The 23,997-nt window shown below is 43.1% G+C and overlaps 1 protein-coding gene across 2 annotated transcripts in view; it reads left to right on the top strand.

Annotated features, from left to right (window-relative positions):
- Nucleotides 1-1,782: 1,782 nt before the first annotated feature.
- Nucleotides 1,783-23,997, top strand: part of LOC103097941 (transcriptional regulator ATRX-like) — a 59,158-nt gene continuing 36,943 nt past the window's right edge. Inside the window, exons 1-2 of one of the 2 annotated variants that reach the window (XM_056809641.1) lie at nucleotides 1,783-2,338; nucleotides 16,304-16,359. In XM_056809641.1, the coding sequence (XP_056665619.1) occupies nucleotides 16,339-16,359 (21 nt within the window). In that variant the 5' untranslated portion in view covers nucleotides 1,783-2,338; nucleotides 16,304-16,338. Of the gene's footprint in view, nucleotides 2,339-7,307; nucleotides 7,398-16,303; nucleotides 16,360-23,997 lie in introns of those variants that run through there. The other variant, XM_056809640.1, reaches the window with a different exon arrangement.

Here is a 23,997-nt window from a genome sequence, read left to right as displayed (position 1 = left end):
AGAATAAGAAAAGAAGGATAACAGTGACATAAGGAGGGAAGTGAGAGAGAAAGCAGGGGGGTAAGAAAGGCAAGGCCAAAAGAAAAGAGGAGAGAGGGGATGAAAGTTAGTAAAGTGCTGAGAGAGCAAAGGACAGAGAAGACAGAGGGAGAGAGGGAAAGAGGAGAGATATATGGCTAGAGAGAGAGAAGGACGGAGAAACACGGGGTAGAGAAAGGAAGGAAGGAAGGAGTAGAGAGATGGGAAAGGGACAATAAATGAAGGGGAAAGAAAAAAATGGATGGGGGAGTGAATGAGGGGAAAAGAGAAAGTTGAGGAGAGAGAACAGTGGAGGGGAGGAGATATAGAGAAGAGATGTAGCTCAGGGAGAAAGGTAGAGAGAGGGTAGCCAGGGGAGGAAAAAAGGAAACGTGTGTGAAAGGTATTTGAGTTCCCCAGTATTCTGGGCAGACGGCAATTGTCAACAGATTTCGCATTTGGGCATCAGTTTCTAATTATGGACTTCAGATGCTGACTCTAAAAGGCCTGCAGTGACACATGCATTATCCCACAGTGGGCCCCACCCCACGGATCCTAGTTCAGATGTCTCTGCTTTATTGAATACCGATGTGACCCTCCTCCAATCAGAATCTTTGTTTCCCACTGCTAGTTCAGCTGTTCTGATGCCTAAAAACGGCCATTTTGCTCCAACTTCCGGGGGAACTCTTTCTTTACCTTCCAAAACCACTTTATACTTTTCACTGACCATCTTTTCAGAGACTATATCATTGACCCCACTTCCCTTCGTGGATCTTTTCCTGAGCGACATGTATTTGATTTTGCTGACTTGAAACTATTAATGACTTTTCACCTTACATTTTCAACAAGATACCCTATGTAAATTTTGCATGAAGACACCTTTGTGATGAGGCAAATGTCTGTGGATTGATTTATGTTTGCACCAGTGAGGAAAATCCTGGGTGAAGGCAGTCCAACTGGCCAGTGGGGAGGAAGAGTGGAAAGAGGGGGGTGGGGGGCAGAGGGAAGGAAATGTTGTTTCAAGCAACCCAGTGTATTGTGAGGTGGTTTTCAGCCTTTTTCCCATACCAGGAGACACTGGTGATTGCTTTCCTTTTCCAGATCATTTATGTGCATTTGGTCTTCTCCTGTACGACTGTAAATAGAGTAGAGGGCTCCTCCTTAGACTCTTCTGTAACCTGGGAAGAAAATAGCGTGAGAGGGGGAGAAAATAAGAGACAGAGAAGGGAAAGAATCTAGGAAAGAAGGAGCGGAAAGAAGGTAGAGGGAGAAAGGTGGAATGGGAGAAAGAAGAAAGGTGGCCCACAGAGGAGAGACAGGGGAATCGGGAGAGAAGAAAAGGGGAGCAAAGGTGGTAGAGAGAGGGAAGGAAAGAGAGAGGGTGCAGAAGTAAGGAGAGAGGGAGCATGGAGGAGAGGAGGAAAGATAGAGAAGAGAAGGGGCGAGGAGAGAGAATGAGAAGGGAATGGGGGAAGAGGGAGAAAGAGGGGAGAGAACCAGAAAGGGATGGAGAGGAGGGGGGTGGGGAGAAAAATGTCAGCATGGAAGGAAAGACGGGAAAGGTAGTTCTAGATCAAGGGAGATAATGCCGGGAGGAGAAGAAAAGGGTGGGGGGGGGGGACGAAAATAGCAATGATGGAGAAGACTAGAGGGAAGAAGACGCCTAGACTGTGAACAGAGTAGGAAAAGAAGGATAAGAGTGAGCTAAGGAGGGGAGCGGGGGTGGGGGTGGGGTGAGGGGGAACGGGCCATTAAAGGAGACCATTAAAGGAGGAAAAAGGAGAGAGGGCTCGAGAGAGAAGGATGGATAAAGAAGGGATAGAGAAAGAAAGGAGTATACAGACAGGGAAAAGGGACAATGAATGAGGGTGAGAAGAGAGTAAGGGATACAGGGAGGGAAGGAGAGCAGATGCGAGGAGACCAAGGGTAGGAGAGGGAGCAAGTCACAGAAGAAGAGGGCGAGCCCAGGCAGAAAGGGAGAGCGGGAGGGAGGCAGAACAGAGGGGAAAGGTGTGGAGAAGATCTTCGAGTTTGCCAGCACTCTGGGCACTGGCCAATTGTCAACAACTTTTCCTTTTTGAGCCTCGGCTTCTCAGGATGGATGTCCCATGCCAGTTCTCTGAGACCTGCAGCAACCCCTGCATGGTGTCCCCCCCCGCCCCCCTCCGGGTCGGGCATTGGATTGGTCCGGGTTATGGAATACTGGCATGGCCGTTGTCCATTCAGAATCTTTGGTTTGAGTTGCTAGGTAGGCGGTTCCTGTTTGTTTGTTTGTGTGTTCCCCGGAGAGAAATGGACTCCCTCTGCTCTAGCTTCTGAGGTAAATGTTTCTGCCCCTTCCAAACGGACTTTCTATTTGTCAGCAACCATCTTTTGTGAGACTGTATCTCTGTGAGCCCCACTGCCCTTCGTGGTTCTTTTCCTGAGCATTATGTGCATGATTTTGTTGATCTGCAGCTTTTAATAACTTTTCACCTTCTCATTTCTCTCTAAAACCGCATGTAATGAAGACCAGTTTGCTTTGTGGAGACTGTCTGTGGATAGATTCTTCTTTGCTCCTGTGAGGAAAATGCTGGGTGAAGATGGTCATACTGGGGGGAGGTGGGGGCGGGGAGCCAATGTTGGTTCAAGCAACCCGGTGTATTGTGAGGTGGTTTTCAGCATTTCCCCCACTCTGAGGAGACACTGGTGATTTCTTTCCTTTTTCAGATCATTTTATGTTCCTCTCTTGAAAAATGGGATGGAGAGAAATATGTTGAGAGGGGCAGAAATGAAGAGATGTAAGGGAGGGAGAGGGAGATTAAGAGAGGCACAGGGAGGAAGACAAGACGGGGAGAAAGGAGGAAGGGAAGAAAGAATGAAGGGGAGCAAAGAGAGGAGTGATGGTGGGGAGACAGTTAAAGAAGGAAAGGGGAGCATAGGGGCTAGGGAGAGAGGAAAGGGTAATAGGGGGAAGAGTCAGAAGGGTAGAGAAAGAAGGGGAGGGAGAACTTCCAAGAAGGAGGGGAGACAGAAATGGAGAATGCAAGGGGTGAAGAAGGAGAAAAGGAGGAGAGAATCAGAAAGGGATGGACAGATAAGGGATGGAGAGGAGGGGGAGCAAATGGGAGGATGGAAAGAGAGGAGGGAAAGGCAGTTAAAGTGAAAGAGAGACAGAGAGAGAAAGAAGGGGTGGCAGAGGCAAAGAGAATCAGAGAGAGACAGAGGTAGAGATACAGACAGACATAGAGACAGAGAGAAAGAGAAAGGGTAGCAATCAAATCTATAGTGATGCAGAGGCAGAGAGGACACGTGAGAGTGGGAGAAAGAGAGCAAAAGTGACAAAAGAGGGAAACAGACGGAGGGAGGCCCAGAAAGAGTAAGAACAGTACCTGGAGAACTGAGGGGATGGAGAGACAAAAAGTCAGGTCCATAGAAAGAGACACCCTACACCGAGGAGGGAAGAATGAGAGAGGGAAAAAGAGAGGGAGACAGAAAGAGTGAGTGAGATGGAAAGAAGACAGGGGAGAGAGAGAAATAAAGGCAGGGAATGAGAGAGAGAAGGGGGGGATAGCAAGAAGGAGAAAGACAGGCAGAAAAAGAGATTCACAAAAGAGAAAGGGAGTCAGAGACAGAAAGACAACTGGGGACAGAGGGAGACGAGAGAACAACAGAGAAAGGATAGACTCAGGGAAAGAGAATCTGAGGGAGAGAGGCAGAGTTATAGAAAGATGAAAGACAGAGACTGAGGGAGAAGATACATATAGAAAGAGAGAGATGGAAGAGAAACAGACAGACAGACAGAGAGAGAGAGTGGCTGAAGGAAAGAAACAGTTAAAGAGAGATGGGGCAGAGGAGAAGAGAGGCAAGGAAAGAGGAAGAGATTGAGGGTGGGAGAGAGAGAGAAATTGAAAAGAATGGTGACAGACAAAGATAAAGAGGGAGGGGAAGAGAGAGACAGAGAAACGGTGAGGGAAAGAAAGAGGGAGTGAAAGATAGAGACAGGGAAAGAGGCAGACAGACAAGCTTGGGGGAGAGAGAGGGGAAGCATCAGAGTCAGGGAGAAAGGACGAGGAGATGATGGAGAGATAAACAGATGGAATAAGAGGGACATAGAAATGACTGAGAGTCTGGAGCAGCCCAGAGAAAGAGAGGAAATATATCGACAGACAGAGAGGCTAAGAAACAGAGGAGGAGACTGAGGCAGAAGGGAAAAAAAGCCACAATTTTGAATAATAGGACATGCTTAAACCAGTGGAATTGCTGATGAGCTCCTAGGGAGAATAGGAACACTGTCACATTGGGGAAATCTTCCCCCCAAACCCATCCATCAATAAAATAATGTGGGAGCGGGGTGGGGGAAAGGAGAAAGACAGAAAGCTAAGAGACGCAGACAGACCAGAAAACAGAGGAGGAGACCCAGAAAACAGAATGGGGGGGGAGGAGAAGGAGAGAGAGAGAGAGAGAGAGAGAGAGAGAGAGAGAGAGAGAGAGAGAGAGAGAGAGAGAGAGAGAGAGAGAGAGAGAGAGAGAGAGAGAGAGAGGAGAGAGAGAGAGAGAGAGAGGGAGAGAGAGAGAGAGAGAGAGAGAGAGAGAGAGAGAGAGAGAAAGAGAGACAGACAGAGAGACAGACAGAGAGACAGACAGAGAGACAGAGAGACAGAGAGAGAGACAGAGAGAAAGAATGAATAAGAGAGAACAAATGAGAGAGAAAGAATGAGAGGAAAAAGAGAATGAGAGAGATTTGAAAGACAAGGTAAGATTCCATCCAGAATGAGAGGGAAACACAAAGACAGGAAGAGAGAAGGTTTGGGGAGTGAGAGACAGAGGCAGCATCAGAGACATCGAGAGAGTCAGAGAGAGGTAGGTCAAAAGAAAGAGAGGCAAAGATGGAGAGGAAGAGAAACAGAAAGACAGAGAGGGAGACAGAAAGAAGGGGAAGAATAGAGATGAAGAGAATGAGTCAAAGCAAGAAAGAACGCATGTCATAGAGAGAGACAGTTGAAAAGAGGGGTAGGAGCAGAGAAATGAATAAATATATATGAGGGAGTGAGGAAGCCTCAGAAATAGCGTGAGGGAGCGAAGAAGGAGGGAGATTAGAAAGGATGAACAGAAAGCCTGATAGGGATTTGAGACCTAGGGAGAGACAGGGTAAAAAAAAAAAATGGAACGAGACAGATAGAGCTAGAGGAACATAGACAGAGAGAAAGATGAGAGATAGAGGGAGAGATAGGACTTGAGACAAATTGAGAGTGAAGGAGAAAGAGGGAGCAGCTCAAAGACACAGTGGCAGAGAGAAATATAGACACAGGAACACACACACACGGAGAAGGAGAGCTGAGAAGGAGGGAGAAACAGGGAGAGACTGAATCATGGTGAGAGGGAAAGGGATAGAGACAGAGAATCAGAGATCGAGAGGAATGGAGAGAAACAGTACAGGGAGTGAAAGTTAGCAGGGGGAGAAGTAGAAACAAAGAGACAGGGGCAGAGGAAGGGAAAGTGTGAGAGCCCCAGAGAGAGAGAGAGAGAAAGAGATAGACAGGAGGATATGGAGAGTAGGACAGAGTTAGAGAGAAAAGAGTGGACAGAAGGAAAGAGACTCAGAGAGACACAGAGTCAGAAAGAGAGAGTGAGGAAGGGAGACACATATGAACCCAGACAGGGAAGGGGCGAGAAGTAGAGGTAAAAATATGGCAGAGGGGAGAGAGCGACAGAAAAGGAGATAGACATGGGGAAGCAGGAGGAGACAGAGAGACAGAGCTCTCCGACTTCTGGGGTAAATCTTTCTGAGCCTTCCAGAAAGACTCTGTAGTTTTCACTGACCATCTTTTGTGAGACTATATCACTGAGCCCCACTTCCTTTCTTGGTTCTTTTCCTGAGTGACATGTATTTGATTTTGCTGACTTGAACCTTTTAATGCCTTTTTCATCTCATAATTTCACCAGGATACCTGATGTAAATTTATCTTGGAGGCTAGTGTGTGTTAAAGAGAATATCTGTGGATGGATTTGTGTTTGCTCCAGTGAGGAAAATGCTGTGCAGGCGGTGATACTGGGGGGAGGTGGGGGGCGGGGAGCCAATGTTGTTTCAAGCAACCCAGTGTATTGTGAGGTGGTTTTCAGCCTTTTCCCATACGAAGAGACACTGGTGATTGCTATCCTTTTCCAGATCATTTATGTGCATTTGGTCTTCTCATGTACGACTGTAAATAGAGTAGAGGGGCTCCTCCTTAGACTCTTCTGTAACCTGGGAAGAAAATAGCGTGAGAGGGGGAGAAAATAAGAGACAGAGAAGGGAAAGAATCTAGGAAAGAAGGAGCGGAAAGAAGGTAGAGGGAGAAAGGTGGAATGGGGAGAAAGAAGAAAGGTGGCCCACAGAGGAGAGACAGGGGGAACCGGGAGAGAAGAAAAGGGGAGCAAAGGTGGTAGAGAGAGGGAAGGAAAGAGAGAGGGTGCAGAAGTAAGGAGAGAGGGGAGCATGGAGGAGAGGAGGAAAGATAGAGAAGAGAAGGGGGCGAGGAGAGAGAATGAGAAGGGAATGGGGGAAGAGGAGAAAGAGGGGGAGAGAACCAGAAAGGGATGGAGAGGAGGGGATGGGCGAGAAAAATGTCAGCATGGAAGGAAAGACGGGAAAGGGTAGTTCTAGATCAAGGGAGATAATGCCGGGAGGAGAAGAAAAGGGTGGGGGGGGGGACGAAAATAGCAATAATGGAGAAGACTAGAGGGAAGAAGACGCCTAGACTGTGAACAGAGTAGGAAAAGAAGGATAAGAGTGAGCTAAGGAGGGGAGCGGGGGGTGGGGGTGGGGTGTGAGGGGGGAACGGGCCATTAAAGGAGACCATTAAAGGAGGAAAAAGGAGAGAGGGCTCGAGAGAGAAGGGATGGATAAAGAAGGGATAGAGAAAGAAAGGAGTATACAGACAGGGAAAAGGGACAATGAATGAGGGTGAGAAGAGAGTAAGGGATACAGGGAGGGGAGGAGAGCAGATGCGAGGAGACCCAAGGGTAGGAGAGGGAGCGAGTCACAGAAGAAGAGGGCGAGCCAGGCAGAAAGGGAGAGCGGGAGGGAGGCAGAACAGAGGGGAAAGGTGTGGAGAAGATCTTCGAGTTTGCCAGCACTCTGGGCACTGGCCAATTGTCAACAACTTTTCCTTTTTGAGCCTCGGCTTCTCAGGATGGATGTCCCATGCCAGTTCTCTGAGACCTGCAGGGACCCCTGCATGGTGTCCCGCCCCCCCCCCCCTCCGGATCGGGCATTGGATTGGTCCGGGTTATGGAATACTGGCATGGCCGTTTGTCCATTCAGAATCTTTGGTTTGAGTTGCTAGGTAGGCGGTTCCTGTTTGTTTGTTTGTGTGTTCCCCGGAGAGAAATGGACTCCCTCTGCTCTAGCTTCTGAGGTAAATGTTTCTGCCCCCTTCCAAACGGACTTTCTATTTGTCAGCAACCATCTTTTGGGAGACTGTATCTCTGTGAGCCCCACTGCCCTTCGTGGTTCTTTTCCTGAGCATTATGTGCATGATTTTGTTGATCTGCAGCTTTTAATAACTTTTCACCTTCTCATTTCTCTCTAAAACCGCATGTAATGAAGACCAGTTTGCTTTGTGGAGACTGTCTGTGGATAGATTCTTCTTTGCTCCTGTGAGGAAAATGCTGGGTGAAGGTGGTCATACTGGGGGCAGGTGGGGGCGGGGAGCCAATGTTGGTTCAAGCAACCCGGTATATTGTGAGGTGGTTTTCAGCATTTCCCCCACTCTGAGGAGACACTGGTGATTTCTTTCCTTTTTCAGATCATTTTGTGTTCCTCTCTTGAAAAATGGGATGGAGAGAAATATGTTGAGAGGGGCAGAAATGAAGAGATGTAAGGGAGGGAGAGGGAGAATAAGAGAGGCACAGGGAGGAAGACAAGAAGGGGGGAAAGGAGGAAGGGAAGAAAGAATGAAGGGGAGCAAAGAGAGGAGTGATAGTGGGGAGACAGTTAAAGAAGGAAAGGGGAGCATAGGGGCTAGGGAGAGAGGAAAGGGGTAATAGGGGGAAGAGTCAGAAGGGTAGAGAAAGAAGGGGAGGGAGAAACTTCCAAGAAGGAGGGGAGACAGAAATGGAGAATGCAAGCGGTGAAGAAGGAGAAAAGGAGGAGAGAATCAGAAAGGGATGGACAGATAAGGGATGGAGAGGAGGGGGGAGCAAATGGGAGGATGGAAAGAGAGGAGGGAAAGGCAGTTAAAGTGAAAGAGAGACAGAGAGAGAAAGAAGGGGTGGCAGAGGCAAAGAGAATCAGAGAGAGACAGAGGTAGAGATACAGACAGACATAGAGACAGAGAGAAAGAGAAAGGGTAGCAATCAAATCTATAGTGATGCAGAGGCAGAAGAGGACACGTGAGAGTGGGAGAAAGAGAGCAAAAGTGACAAAAGAGGGAAACAGACGGAGGGAGGCCCAGAAAGGGTAAGAACAGTACCTGGAGAACGGAGGGGATGGGAGAGACAAAAAGTCAGGTCCATAGAAAGAGACACCCCCTACCCCGAGGAGGGAAGAATGAGAGAGGGAAAAAGAGAGGGAGACAGAAAGAGTGAGTGAGATGGAAAGAAGACAGGGGAGAGAGAGAAATAAAGGCAGGGAATGAGAGAGAGAAGGGGGGATAGCAAGAAGGAGAAAGACAGGCAGAAAAAGAGATTCACAAAAGAGAAAGGGAGTCAGAGACAGAAAGACAACTGGGGACAGAGGAGAGAGAGAGAACAACAGAGAAAGGATAGACTCAGGGAAAGAGAATCTGAGGGAGAGAGGCAGAGTTATAGAAAGATGAAAGACAGAGACTGAGGGACAAGATACATATAGAAAGAGAGAGATGGAAGAGAAACAGACAGACAGACAGAGAGAGAGAGTGGCTGAAGGAAAGAAACAGTTAAAGAGAGATGGGGCAGAGGAGAAGAGAGGCAAGGAAAGAGGAAGAGATTGAGGGTGGGAGAGAGAGAGAAATTGAAAAGAATGGTGACAGACAAAGATAAAGAGGGAGGGGGAAGAGAGAGACAGAGAAACGGTGAGGGAAAGAAAGAGGGAGTGAAAGATAGAGACAGGGAAAGAGGCAGACAGACAAGCTTGGGGGAGAGAGAGAGGGGAAGCATCAGAGTCAGGGAGAAAGGAGAGGAGATGATGGAGAGATAAACAGATGGAATAAGAGGGACATAGAAATGGACTGAGAGTTGGAGCAGCCCAGAGAAAGAGAGGAAATATATCGACAGACAGAGAGGCTAAGAAACAGAGGAGGAGACTGAGGCAGAAGGGAAAAAAAGCCACAATTTTGAATAATAGGACATGCTTAAACCAGTGGAATTGTTGATGAGCTCCTAGGGAGAATAGGAACACTGTCACATTGGGGAAATCTTCCCCCCAAACCCATCCATCAATAAAATAATGTGGGAGCGGGGGTGGGGAAAGGAGAAAGACAGAAATCGAAGAGACGCACAAAGACCAGAAAACAGAGGAGGAGAGCCAGAAAACAGAATGGGGGGGAGGAGAAGGGGGAGAGAGAGGGAGAGAGAGAGAGAGAGAGAGAGAGAGAGAGAGAGAGAGAGAGAGAGATAGAGAGAGAGAGAGAGAGAGAGAGAGAGAGAGAGAGAGAGAGAGACAGAGAGAGAGACAAGAGAGAGAGACAGAGAAGAGAGAGAGAGAGAGAGACAGAGAGAGAGACAGAGAGACAGACAGAGAGAGAGAGACAGAGACAGAGAGAGAGACAGAGAGACAGACAGAGAGAGGAGAGACAGAGACAGAGAGAGAGACAGAGAGAAAGAGAGAGAGAGAGACAGAGAGAAAGAGAGAGAGAGAGACAGAGAGAGAGACAGAGAGAAAGAATGAATGAGAGAGAACGAATGAGAGAGAAATAATGAGAGAAAGAGAGAATGAGAGAGATTTGAAAGACAAGGTAAGATTCCATCCAGAATGAGAGGGAAACACAAAGACAGGAAGAGAGAAGGTTTGGGGAGTGAGAGACAGAGGCAGCATCAGAGACATCGAGAGAGTCAGAGAGAGGTAGGTCAAAAGAAAGAGAGGCAAAGATGGAGAGGAAGAGAAACAGAAAGACAGAGAGGGAGACAGAAAGAAGGGGAAGAATAGAGTTGAAGAGAATGAGTCAAAGAAAGAAAGAACGCATGTCATAGAGAGAGACAGTTGAAAGAGGGGTAGGAGCAGAGAAATGAATAAATATATATGAGGGAGTGAGGAAGCCTCAGAAATAGCGTGAGGGAGGGAAGAAGGAGGGAGATTAGAAAGGATGAACAGAAAGCCTGATAGGGATTTGAGACCTAGGGAGAGACAGGGTAAAAAAAAAAAAAAACGGAACGAGACAGATAGAGCTAGAGGAACATAGACAGAGAGAAAGATGAGAGATAGAGGGAGAGATAGGACTTGAGACAAATTGAGAGTGAAGGAGAAAGAGGGAGCAGCTCAAAGACACAGTGGCAGAGAGAAATATAGACACAGGAACACACACACACGGAGAAGGAGAGCTGAGAAGGAGGGAGAAACAGGGAGAGACTGAATCATGGTGAGAGGGGAAAGGGATAGAGACAGAGAATCAGAGATCGAGAGGAATGGAGAGAAACAGTACAAGGAGTGAAAGTTAGCAGGGGGAGAAGTAGAAACAAAGAGACAGGGGCAGAGGAAGGGAAAGTGTGAGAGCACCAGAGAGAGAGAGAGAGAAAGAGATAGACAGGAGGATATGGAGAGTAGGACAGAGTTAGAGAGAAAAGAGTGGACAGAAGGAAAGAGACTCAGAGAGACACAGAGTCAGAAAGAGAGAGTGAGGAAGGGAGACACATATGAACCCAGACAGGGAAGGGCGAGAAGTAGAGGTAAAAATATGGCAGAGGGAGAGAGCGACAGAAAAGGAGATAGACATGGGGAAGCAGGAGGAGACAGAGAGACAGAGCTCTCCGACTTCTGGGGTAAATCTTTCTGAGCCTTCCAGAAAGACTCTGTAGTTTTCACTGACCATCTTTTGTGAGACTATATCACTGAGCCCCCACTTCCTTTCTTGGTTCTTTTCCTGAGTGACATGTATTTGATTTTGCTGACTTGAACCTTTTAATGCCTTTTCATCTCATAATTTCACCAGGATACCTGATGTAAATTTATCTTGGAGGCTAGTGTGTGTTAAAGAGAATATCTGTGGATGGATTTGTGTTTGCTCCAGTGAGGAAAATGCTGTGAAGGCGGTGATACTGGGGGGGAGGTGGGGGCGGGGAGCCAATGTTGTTTCAAGCAACCCAGTGTATTGTGAGGTGGTTTTCAGCCTTTTCCCATACTAAGAGACACTGGTGATTGCTTTCCTTTTCCAGATCATTTATGTGCATTTGGTCTTCTCCTGTACGACTGTAAATAGAGTAGAGGGCTCCTCCTTAGACTCTTCTGTAACCTGGGAAGAAAATAGCGTGAGAAGGGGAGAAAATAAGAGAAGAGAAGGGAAAGAATCTAGGAAAGAAGGAGCTGAAAGAAGGTAGAGGGAGAAAGGTGGAATGGGAGAAAGAAGAAAGGTGGCCCACAGAGGAGAGACAGGGGGAACCGGGAGAGAAGAAAAGGGGAGCAAAGGTGGTAGAGAGAGGGAAGGAAAGAGAGAGGGTGCAGAAGTAAGGAGAGAGGGAGCATGGAGGAGAGGAGGAAAGATAGAGAAGAGAAGGGGGAGGAGAGAGAATGAGAAGGGAATGGGGGAAGAGGGAGAAAGAGGGGAGAGAACCAGAAAGGAATGGAGAGGAGGGGGTGGGGAGAAAAATGTCAGCATGGAAGGAAAGATGGGAAAGGTAGTTCTAGATCAAGGGAGATAATGTCGGGAGGAGAAGAAAAGGGTGGGGGGGGGGGACGAAAATAGCAATGATGGAGAAGACTAGAGGGAAGAAGACGCCTAGACTGTGAACAGAGTAGGAAAAGAAGGATAAGAGTGAGCTAAGGAGGGGAGCGGGGGTGGGGGTGGGGTGGTGGGGAACGGGCCATTAAAGGAGACCATTAAAGGAGGAAAAAGGAGAGAGGGCTCGAGAGAGAAGGATGGATAAAGAAGGGATAGAGAAAGAAAGGAGTATACAGACAGGGAAAAGGGACAATGAATGAGGGTGAGAAGAGAGTAAGGGATAGAGGGAGGGAGAGCAGATTGGAGGAGACCGAGGGTAGGAGAGGGAGCGAGTCACAGAAGAAGAGGTTGAGCAGAGGAAGAAATGGAGAGGGATGGAGATCAGAGGGGAAAGGTGTGCAGAAATTATTCGAGTTTGCCAGCACTCTGGTCATGCTCATTGTGGTGCCAATGTTTTTTCAAGCCACCTTGTAGGTTTTGTTTTCAGTATTTTCTGTATCCAATGAGAAGCTTGTGATTTCTTTCCTTTTCAGATCATTTATTTGGGATTGTTGTTCCCCTCTAACTTTGTAAATACTGCACTGTGTTCCTCATTAGACTCTTTGGTAAACTGGGAAGGAGAAAAAATCAGGGGAGAAAATGAGTGACAGAGAAGGGATATAAAATGTAAGAAAAAAGCAGTGAAAGGTAGAAGTAGTGAAAAGAAGTGGGGACAAGGAAGGGAAGAAGTAATGAAGGACTGTAATGAAGAGAGCATGAGAAGGTCAGACTGGAAAAGGGAGGGAAAGAGGGAGAGGAAAGGCAAGAGAAAGGAGTAGAAAATTGAAGGAGAGAAATATAAGGTTAGAAATAGAGGGAAGGGATAGGAGGATAAAGGGAAGGTCAAGAGAGGGAAAAAGGTCAGTAGAGGATGGAGGCATAGAGAGGAAAGGGTGAGGTGAAAGGGGAGAAGTCAGAAAGGTACAAAAAGTGGGGGAAGAGGAAGGACATAGAAGAAGATGAGACAAGGGTGAGAGATAAAGAGGGCAGTGGTAGAGAGGGAAAACAGAGGGTAGAGGAAAAGGAAGAAGAAAAGGAGGAGACAAGGAAAGGAATGAGAAAAAGGTGAGGGAGAAAAATGGAAGCCCGGAAACAAAGAAGAGAAAGATAGTTAAAGATGGGAAGAGAGAGAGAGGAGAGAAACATTGAGGCAGAGAAAGTCAGAGACACAAAAAGGGAGAAGAAAAACAAAGATGTAGAAGAAAGACAGAGAAGGAGGGAGACAGAGAGGAGGCAGAAAGTCAGGAGGCAAGGTGAGACAGTTGGAGTAAAGGAGATAGGGAGAGATAGGAAGAGAGATTGGTACAGAGAGGAGAAAGGGAGGTTGAGAGATAACTACATTGACAGGGGCATTGATGGAGGAAGAGAAAGAGACAGACCGAGGGAGAGAGAGAGGCTGGGACAGAAAGAGAGGCCTAGAGAGTCAGAAAGATGAAGAGATAGAGGGAGAGCCTGAGATGGAGACAGAAAAGCAAGAGAAATAGGGAATAACAAGAAAAATGACAGAGGGAGAAAGAGAGAAAGGGTTGGGAGAGAAAAAATAGAAATACAGGAATGAGAGAAAGAGAGAGTCAGAAGAAAGTAAAACAGTGGGGAAGGAGAGACTTACAGAGATAGGCAGCAAAAAGGAGAAAAAGAATGAGACAAGCAGAGCTATTGGGTTAGAAAAAGGAAGAGACAGGGTCAGAGATAGAGAAATAGAAAAAAACGGATTGTGATAGAAATGGAAGTGGAGGGAAAGAGAGAGACGGTGGGAAATGAGATAGGGAATGAGAGAAAGGAAGGGGGAGAGAGGGAGAGAAGGAATGAAGGAAACGAGAAGAAAGACACAGAGATACAGATTTCTAGTCCAAGTTGGAGATTGAGAAAGGGAGACAAAAAACAGGGGAGAGGGAGGGAGGTAGGGAGGGAGGGAGAGCCAGGTAGAGAGGCACGAACAGGCAAATGAGAGAGAGGGAGAAACAGTAAGAGATAGGGAGGTAGGAAGAGAGCTAGAAGGGATAGAGAGACAAGGAGACAGAAAGAGATAGATGGGTACAGAGATGAAAAAGGGAGGTGGAGAAATACATTGTGTGTCGGGAGGGACTGGCCAGCAGCCCTCACACAAGAGGAAAGATAGATAGAAGTTTATCTCTGGGGGAACCAGGATCTGAAGCCGGGAGGGTTGGCAAGAGAGAGAACCAGGCACCAAATACATAATTCGAGCCCACAGGCTTTAGCTCCGGCCTTCCACTTCATAGATACATGAGACAGTGAGAAGACCATAACACAACATCATGGGCGACAGAAATAAGCTTAGAGATCAATAGAGACAAGCCACAGTCCTTAAACCCGTGCTATTAGCACAGACTGTTACTTAATGATAGGGATTAGAGAAATAGAGGTGCTGAGCATGGCCAGAGGCCAGCTCCAAGAGAGAGAGAAAAAGAAGTAGCAAGGAAGAGAGATGAGTGGTAAAAGCTGGGCTGGGTCTGTGAGCTTGTCTTTTATTGATTTCCACATGCAAAGATACATAATACATATTAATTAAAGACATAGTGGATTATCATTGGTAGAAAGGTAAATTGTCATAAGATAAGGGTGGATCCTTTTTCAGCCTGGGGATAACAAAGAAACCTGATTTCGAGCCCAAACTAGTTGGGATCAAGGTTCATTGCCTTACTGGCCATTCACAGGACAGAGAATTCGCTCTCCTCAGGCCAACTTTATAGCTTAATTATCTCTCTAGAGTAAACACAACTTCGGACTGCTACACATTGATTGGGAGAGAGAGAGAACCTGAAGAACAGGGGGAAACAGAGAGACAGGGAGAGAGACAGAAACAGACACAGAAATGGACAAAGACCCACACAGAGAGACAGAGAGGCTGAGACAAATGTGTATAGATGGGAAAAGGAAGGAGGGAGGGAGGGCGAGAGAGACAGAGACAGAGAGAGAGACAGAGACAGACAGAGACAGAGAGACAGACAGAGAGGCAGAGAGAGAGAGAAATAGAAAGGATGGAAGAGACAAAGGGAGGAGAGGAATGAGAGAGACAGGAAAGAAACAGAGTGGGGGAGACACAGATAGAGGCAGTGAGCAGAGAAGACAGAGTCAAAGACAGACAGAGCTATCGAAATAAAGAAAAGGAAAAAGAGAGAGTAACGGGGCCAGAGACAGACAGAGAAGGAGAGACAGACAGAGACAGTGGGAGGAGATAGTAAGTGAGAGAAAGGAAGGAAAGGGGAGAGAGACAAAATAATGGGTATTTTAGAGACAGAGAGACAGATGGGTAGATAGAAGAGTGAAAGACAGAGACAGAGGGAGAAAAGAAATACAGAGAGACCCATTGAGAGAATGGGACTGAGAAACTGGAAGTGATGGAGAGAGGGACAGAAAGGAAGAGAGACAGAGCAAGAAAGTAAAGAGCACCTGAGACAGGCAGAGACAGAGGTAGGAAGAGAGCAAGAAGTGAGATAGAAAGGGAAGGAGAGAAAGAAGAGATGAACATAGGTAAAGCAAATCAGAGAGGGAGTCACAGATACAGACAGACATAGAGACAGAAAGAAAGAGAAAGGGAGGGAGAGACAGAAACACCCAGAGACAGAACGGAGAGAAATAAAGATAGAATAAGGCAGAGACAGAGTGAGTGGGAAACAGACAGAGATGGAGAGAAAGAGAAATAGAGAGAGGGGAAAAGAGGGACAGAGAAGAAGACAAAGTGAGGCAGTGAGAGAGGCAGACAGATGCAGAGGGACAAGAGAAATAGGAGAGAGAGAGAGTGAGTGAGAGAGTGTGAAAGGAAGACAAGACAGAGTTAGAGACAGGTGGAGAGGCGATAGAGGAGGAAGGAGAAACACAGACCGTGTGTGTGTGTGTGTGTGTGTGTGTGTGTGTGTGTGTGTGTGTGTGTGTGTGTGTGTGTGTGTGTTGTGGAGAAAGACTGGAGAGACAGATAAGACAGAGAAGGAGAGAGAAAGAAATAGAGATAGAGGGAGAGAGACATAAAGGGATTGAGACACAGAAAAGGAGAGAAAATAGAGACAGAATAAGATAGTCACAGACATATAGATGACTCAGAGAGGGCACAGACCATATTGTGTCATAGGATAAATTTAATAGTGCTCTCTTCCCCTTCAAAAGTTCAAGTTCTATAATTATTATAATTGAATGTTCTTTAAATGAGCATTTTTTTACTGTAAAACTATAATTAACCTGTGTTTATGATCAGAGTTTTTTTGCACATACTTTTGGGAAACAGGTTTTGAAATTTTCTTTTTCTTCTTGATTGCAAATTAACCTTTTTCATTTTTCTGGCAATTAATTTTTCTTTTTTAATTGCATTTTCTAATTCCTAATGTATATTTTAAAATAATCATCTTAATTGTTGACTTCATTTTTTCTTAAATGAACATTGTATAATGTGAGGTTATTTCAATCTGCTCTTTTTCTAGACAAACATTTTAGCGTTTTACAGTGATTTTGCACAATGGAAAATCTAAAAAGTGAGGTAAGTATGATTTCTCTGATTGCGAATGAATTTTAAACATTAAAAAATTTAACACTCCATAATCTCTTACAATTTAAAAAGAAGGCATGTAAAAAGATGTTTTTTGTATCTGAGAAGAAACTACATTGTGATGAAGTACCCTGTAGGAATCTTCCTTTTTAAACTCCATGTAAACTCAAAAAAGATCCAGTCAGAACAGGTGATAATCTGCCTTTTCTGGTCCACATCATCTGAGTTTTTATTAGTAGTTAAAGTGTAGTTTTGATTCACAATTCTTTTTTGATATGATAAAAATGCCTTTTTGGACACAACCCATAGCTGTACCTGTTCTAATGACAATACAATGTGGAATAAAAAGTGGCAAACTAAATGTATAATTCTGGCTTTTCGGAGTTATTTTCAAACATGAATTCAACAGGTGCCACTCCAAATATGTAGTTATTGTCTAGTTATAATGATATACTAAGAAAGCAACACTGACTTAAACAAAGCCAGAATATTTAGGAAGGTAAAAATGTGTGTACTAGGAATGAATGGTTTTTTAATATTTTTGTTCTATTTATATAAAATGCTTATTTTTATTAATTTTAACTACACAGTTAAAAATATCATTTACTAAAGGCTATAAGTTACGTAAGTGAATAAAATAATGGTGACTGGGAGCATGTTGTTGGTGCTTCTTCCATCTGTTCATGGACCCCTTGGTGTCAGAGGTTTTATAGCTCCAAACATATTCTTGGTCCAAATGATTATCTTTTCTGAAGAATATTGATTCATCTGCTTTACCAATGTGAATTCATTTTGTCTGTGTGGTGTGTGGTATGTGTTCGGTGTGTTGGTAGTTTATAGAAATTTTTTTTTAGTTGGAGAAAGCCTGGTTTGTGTTAACAGCATTTTGAACTATGGTAGGCCAGAAGACAGCAGTTTGTTCTGGTAAACTTATTCTTGGTGAAGTAGAACATAATCAACATATCAGGAGAAACTAGGAACATGGTGTTTCCTGAGAATAAATTCTTTGCATGCAAGAAAAGCAAGAACTCATTTTTTCATCTCCATCTTCCTTTCACACATCTAGAACTGGAGGTTTGGCAGACATCTTCAGCTTATTCCCAAATAGAACTCTGGATCTTTCCCCGTAAACTCTCTTCCTACCTTCTCTGTTACTGTGGAAGGAGGTAATTCTAGTCAGCCAGGCTGACAACTTAAGAGCCTTCTGGGCCTCTCACTCTCTCTTACCTTCCATAACCAAAAGCTATTGCCAAGACCTGCACATCTCTGAATAGAAGCCCCCTTTCCTCCTCTCCTCCTTCCCCCTCACCCTTAGTACAGGCCTCCAGTAATAGCAGTTGGACTACTTTTTTTTACATTTAAAAAACATTTTTAAAGCTTTTTCCTACACATTATTTTATTTATTTATTTTAGAGCATTTACTCTTGTTATATGATTCATATTGTCTCCTTTTCTCTTCCCTCCCCCCTCCCAGAACTGACAAGCAATTCCACTGGTTTATACATGTCTTATTACTCAAAACCTATTTCCATAGTATTCATATTTGTAATAGAGTAATCTTTAAAAAACCACACCACCAAATCATATATCCATATAACCAAGTGATAAATCATGTTTTTCTTTTGCATTTCTACTCTCTGTGTTCTTTCTCTAGGTGTGGATAGCATTCTTTTTTATAGATACCTCTGGATTGTCTTAGATCATTGCATTGTTATTATTAGCAATGTCTGTTAAATTTGATTGTGCCACAATGTTTCAGTTCCTGTACAACTGAGTCAGTTCCTGGAGATTATTCCAGTTAATTTAGAGATCCTCCGGATCATCATTCCTTGTAGCACAATAGTATTCCATCACCATCATATACCATAATTTGTTCAGCCACTCCCCAATGAAGGGACACCCCTAATTTTCTAATATTTGCCACCATTAAAAGCACAGCTATAAATATTTTTGTACAAACACTTTTTTTTTTTAGTTTTTAAAACATTATTTTATTTGGTCATTTTCGTACATCGTTCATTGGAAACAGATCATTTTCTCTTCCTCCCCCAACACCCCTACCCTAGCCAACACGCGATTCGTCTGGGTATCACATGCCTCCTTGCTCTGAACCCATTTCCTTGTTGGTATTTGCATTAGGGTGCTTATTTAGTGTCTCTCCTCGATTATGTCCCCTCAACCTCTATAGTCAAGCAGTTGCTTTTCATCAGTGTTTTTACTCCCTCAGTTTGTCCTCTGCTTGAGGATAGTTTTTTTTTCTTGTAGATCACTGTACATTGTTCAGGGACATTGTAAAGCCATTACTGGAAAAGTCCATTATGTTCTCTTGTACCACAATGTGTCAGTCTCTGTGTACAATGTTCTCCTGGTTCTGCTCCTCTCACTCTGCATCACTTCCTGGAGGTTGTTCCAGTCTCCATGGAATTCCTCCACTTTATTATTCCTTTTAGCACAACAGTATTCCATCACTAACATATACCACAATTTGTTCAGCCATTCCCCAATTGAAGGGCATCCCCTCATGTTCCAATTTTTGGTCACCACAAAGAGTGCAGCTATGAATATTCTTGTACAAGTCTTTTTCCTTATGATCTCTTTGGGGTACAAAGCCAACAGTGCTATGGCTGGGTCAAAGGGCAAGCAGTCTTTTATCACCCTTTGGGCATAGTTCCAGATTGCCCTCCAGAATGGTTGGATCAATTCACAACTCCACCACCAATGCATTAATGTCCCTACTTTGCCACATCCCCTCCAGCATTCATTACTTTCCTTTGCTGTCATGTTGACCAATCTGCTAGGTGTGAGGTGATACCTCAGAGTTGTTTTGATTTGCATCTCTCTGATTATAAGAGATCTAGAACACCTTTTCATGTGCTTATTAATAGTCTTGATTTCTTTAACTGAAAATTGCCTATTCATGTCCCTTGCCCATTTTTCAATTGGAGAATGGCTTGATTTTTTGTACAACTGGTTTAGCTCTTTATAGATTTGAGTAATTAGACCTTTGTCAGAGGTTTTTGTTATGAAGATTGTTTCCCAATTTGTTGCTTTCCTTCTAATTTTAGTTACATTGGTTTTGTTTGTACAAAACCTTTTTAATTTAATGTAGTCAAAATTATTTATTTTGCATTTTGTGACTCTTTCTAAGTCTTGCTTGGTTTTAAAATCTTTCCCTTCCCAAAGGTCTGACATGTATACTATTCTGTGTTCACCTAATTTACTTATAGTTTCCTTCTTTATATTGAAGTCATTTGCCCATTCTGAGTTTATCTTGGTGTAGGGTGTGAGGTGTTGATCCAAACCTAATCTCTCCCACACTGTCTTCCAATTTTCCCAACAGTTTTTATCAAATACTGGATTTTGGTCCCAAAAGCTGGGTTCTTTGGGTTTGTCAAAGAATGTCTTGCTGAGGTCATTTACCCTAAGTCTATTCCACTGATCTTCCTTTCTGTCTCTTAGCCAGTACCAAATTGTTTTGATGACCGCTGCTTTGTAATATAGTTTGAGATCTGGGACTGCAAGGCCACCTTCCTTTGTATTTTTTTTTTCATTATTTCCCTGGATATCCTTGATCCTTTATTCTTCCAAATGAACTTTGTTATGGTTTTCTCTAATTCAGTAAAATAGTTTTTTGGTAGTTCAATGGGTATGGTACTAAATAGATACATAAGTTTGGGTAGGATGGTCATCTTTATTATGTTAGCTCGTCCCACCCATGAGCAATCAATGTTTTTCCAATTGCTCAAGTCTAGTTTTAGTTGTGTGGAGAGTGTTTTGTAGTTGTGTTCATATAGTGCCTGTGTTTGTCTCGGCAGATAGATTCCTAAGTATTTTATATTGTCTCGGGTGACTTTAAATGGAATTTCTCTTTCTAATTCTTGCTGCTGGGCTTTGTTGGAAATATATAGAAATACTGATGACTTATGTGGGTTTATTTTGTATCCTGCAACTTTGCTAAAGTTGTTGATTATTTCGATTAGCTTTTTGGTTGATTCCCTAGGATTCTTTAAGTAAATCATCATATCATCCGCAAAGAGTGACAGCTTGGTCTCCTCATTGCCAATTTTAATATCTTCAATTTCTTTTTCTTCTCTGATTGCTACTGCTAGTGTTTCTAGTACAATGTTAAATAATAGAGGTGATAATGGGCTTCCTTGTTTGACTCCTGATCTTATTGGGAAGGCTTTGAGTTTTTCCCCATTGCAGATGATGTTTGCTGATCGTTTTAGGTATATACTGCTTATTATTTTTAGGAAAGGCCCTTCTATTCCTATACTTTCTAGTGTTTCAATAGGAATGGGTGTTGTAGTTTGTCAAAGGCTTTTTCTGCATCTATTGAGATAATCATGTGATTTTTGTCGGTTTGCTTGTTTATATGGTCAATTATGTGGATGGTTTTCCTAATATTGAACCATCCTTGCATTTCTGGTATGAATCCTACCTGATCGTAGTGGATAACCCTTGTGATGACTTGCTGGGGTCTTTTTGCTAGTATCCTATTTAAGATGTTTGCATCTATATTCATTAGGGAGATTGGCCTATAGTTTTCTTTCTCTGTTTTTATCCTGCCTGGCTTTGGGATCAGTACCATGTTTGTGTCATAAAAAGAATTTGGTAGAACCCCTTCTTGGCTTATTCTGTCAAATAGTTTGTATAGTGTTGAGGTTAGCTGTTCTTTGAATGTTTGATAGAATTCATTTGTGAATCCATCTGGACCTGGGGATTTTTTCTTAGGGACTTCTTTGATGGCTTGTTCAATTTCTTTTTCTGATATCGGGTTGTTTAGGTAATTTATTTCTTCTTCTTTTAGTCTATGCAATTTATATTTTTGTAAGTATTCATCCATATCACTTAGATTGCCATATTTGTTGCCATATAATTGGGCATAGTAGTTTTTAATGATTGCCTTTATTTCCTCTTCATTAGAGGTGAGGTCTCCCTTTTCATCTTGGATACTGTCAATTTGGTTTTTTTCTTTCTTTTTTTTAATTCAACTAACTAGTACTTTGTCAATTTTATTTGCTTTTTCAAAGTACCAGCTTCTAGTCTTATTTATTAAATCTGTACAAACACTTTTCATTATCTCTTTGGGGTACAAACCCAGTAGTTGTATAGTATAGCTGGATCAAAGGGCATGTGTTCTTTTAAAGGCCTCTAAGCATAATTCCAAATTGCCCTGCAGAATGGTTGGATCAATTGACAACTCTACAAACAATGCATTAGTGTCCAAATCTTCCTTTATTGTCATATTGGCCAATTTGCTAGGTGTGAGGTGGTATCTCCCAGTTGTTTTGATTTGCATTTCTCTAATCAGGAGGGATTTGGAACACTTTTCCATATGATTATATTTATAGTTTTGATTTCTTCATTGGAAAATTGATTATTCATATCCCTTGACCTTTTGTCAACCAGGGAGTGTACTGACAGTTCCTTCTATATTTGGGAAATTACAATGTTGTCAGAGAATTTCGTTCTAAAAATTTTTCCCCAGTTTATTGTTCCCCTTCTAATTTTGGTTGCATTGGTTTTGTTTGTATAGAACCCTTTTAATTTAATATAATCAAAATTATTCATTTTACATCTTGTAATGTTCTCTCTTGGTCTTAAATTACTTCCTTTCCCATAGATCTTACAGATATTACTACTATTCTATATTCACCGAATTTATTTATGATTTCCCTATTTATACTTAAGTCATTTATCCATTTTGAATTTACCTTGGCATAGACTTTGAGATGTTGATCTACATAATTCTTGAGTTTGTCTTGGCAGATAAATTCCCAAATAATTTATTTTGACTTGAGTGATGTTAAATGGAGTTTTTCTTTCTAACTCTTGTTGTTGAGTTTTGTTGGAAATATATAGAAATGCTGATGATTTATGTGGGTTTATTTTGTATACTGCAACTCTGCTAAAGTTTTTAATTGTTTCCACTAGCTTTTTAGTTGATTTTCTAGGATTCTCTAGGTATACCATCATATCATTTGCAAAGAGTGATAGTTTAGTTTCCTCATTGTCGACTTTAATCCCTTCAATTACTTTTTCTTCTCTAATTGCTACTGCCAGCATTTCTAGTACAATATTAAATAATAGTGGTGATAGTGGGCATCCCTCCATCACTCCTGTTCTTATTGGGAAGGCTGATGACTCACCCATAGCAGATGATACTTGCTGGTGGTTTTAAATATTTTTTGCACAGCAGCTGGACTATTGCAATACTGAACCAGACCTTCATGAAGTTTTTCCCCACTGCACTCTATTCTTCTTTCTGGCACCATAGTGATTTTACTCAAATTGTTTGCTTATATAATACTCCCCTATGCCACAACAAATACATAATTTCCAGGAGCTCCCTATTGCCTCTAGGATCAAATACAAAACATGTGTCCTTCTATCCAGTTATAAGACACTTGCATTTGTGGACATTCTCTGTGGCTAAATCCTATCCCTGGAATGGTCTCTTGCCTTATCACCAAAACTGACCTCCTTGGATTCCTTTAAATTTGAATTAAGATCTCAACTTCCACCAGAAGCTTTTCCCATCCCCTTTTAACTTTAGTGCTTTTCCTTTGTTAATTATTTCCTTTTTATATAGTGTATATACCTTGTTTTATTATTTTATTTTTTAAAATTAATTTATTCAGTCAATTTAGAACATTATTCCTTGGTTACAAGAATCATATTATTTCCTTCTCTCCCCTCCCCGCAACCTTCCTGCAACTGATGCGCAATTTCACATGTGTCCTTGATCAAAACCTATTTCCATGTTGTTGGTGTTTGTATTAGGATGTTCATTTACAGTCTACCTCCCCAGCCATATTCCCTCAACCCATGTAATCAAGCAGTTATTTTGTTTCTGTGTTTCTGCTCCCACAGTTTTTCCCCTTAATGTGGATATTTTTTTGTCATATATCCCTCCAAGTTGTTCAGGAGTACTGCATTGCCACTAATGGAGAAGTCCATTACATTCGATTGTACCACAGTGTATCAATCTCTGTGTACAATGTTGTCCTGGGTCTGCTCCTTTTGCTCTGCATCAATTCCTGGAGGTCATTCCAATTCCCAAGGAATTCCTCCAGTTTATTACTCCTTTGAGCACAATAGTAATCCATCACCAACATACACCACAATTTCTTTAGCCATTCCTCAATTGGAGGGCATCCCCTCATTTTCCAATTTTTGGCCACCACAAAGAGTGCAGCTATGAATATTATTGTACAAGTCTTTTTCCTTATCCTTATTATCTCTTTGGGGTACAAACCCCACAGTGCTATAGCTGGATCAAAGGGCAGACGGTCTTTTAGCATCCTTTGGGCATACTTCCCAGTTGCCCTCCAGAATGGTTGGATCAATTCACAACTCCACCAGGAATGCATTAATGTCCCAACTTTGCCACATCCCCTCCAGCATTCATTACTTTCCTTTGCTGTCATGTTAGCCAATTTTCTAGGTGTGAGGTGATACCTCAGAGTTGTTTTGATTTGCATATAAGAGATTTAGAACACTTTTTCATGTGCTTATTAGTAGTTTTGATGTTTTTATCTGAAAATTGCCTATTTATGTCCCTTGCCCATTAATCAGTTGGACAATGGTTTAAATTTGTAAAATTGATTTAGCTCTTTATAAATT

Source organism: Monodelphis domestica, chromosome X, assembly GCF_027887165.1.
Source record: "Monodelphis domestica isolate mMonDom1 chromosome X, mMonDom1.pri, whole genome shotgun sequence".
In the NCBI taxonomy this organism is placed as follows: Eukaryota; Metazoa; Chordata; class Mammalia; order Didelphimorphia; family Didelphidae; genus Monodelphis; species Monodelphis domestica.
Note: the sequence above shows the minus strand (reverse complement) of the source record. Positions and strands in the feature narration are given on the sequence as shown.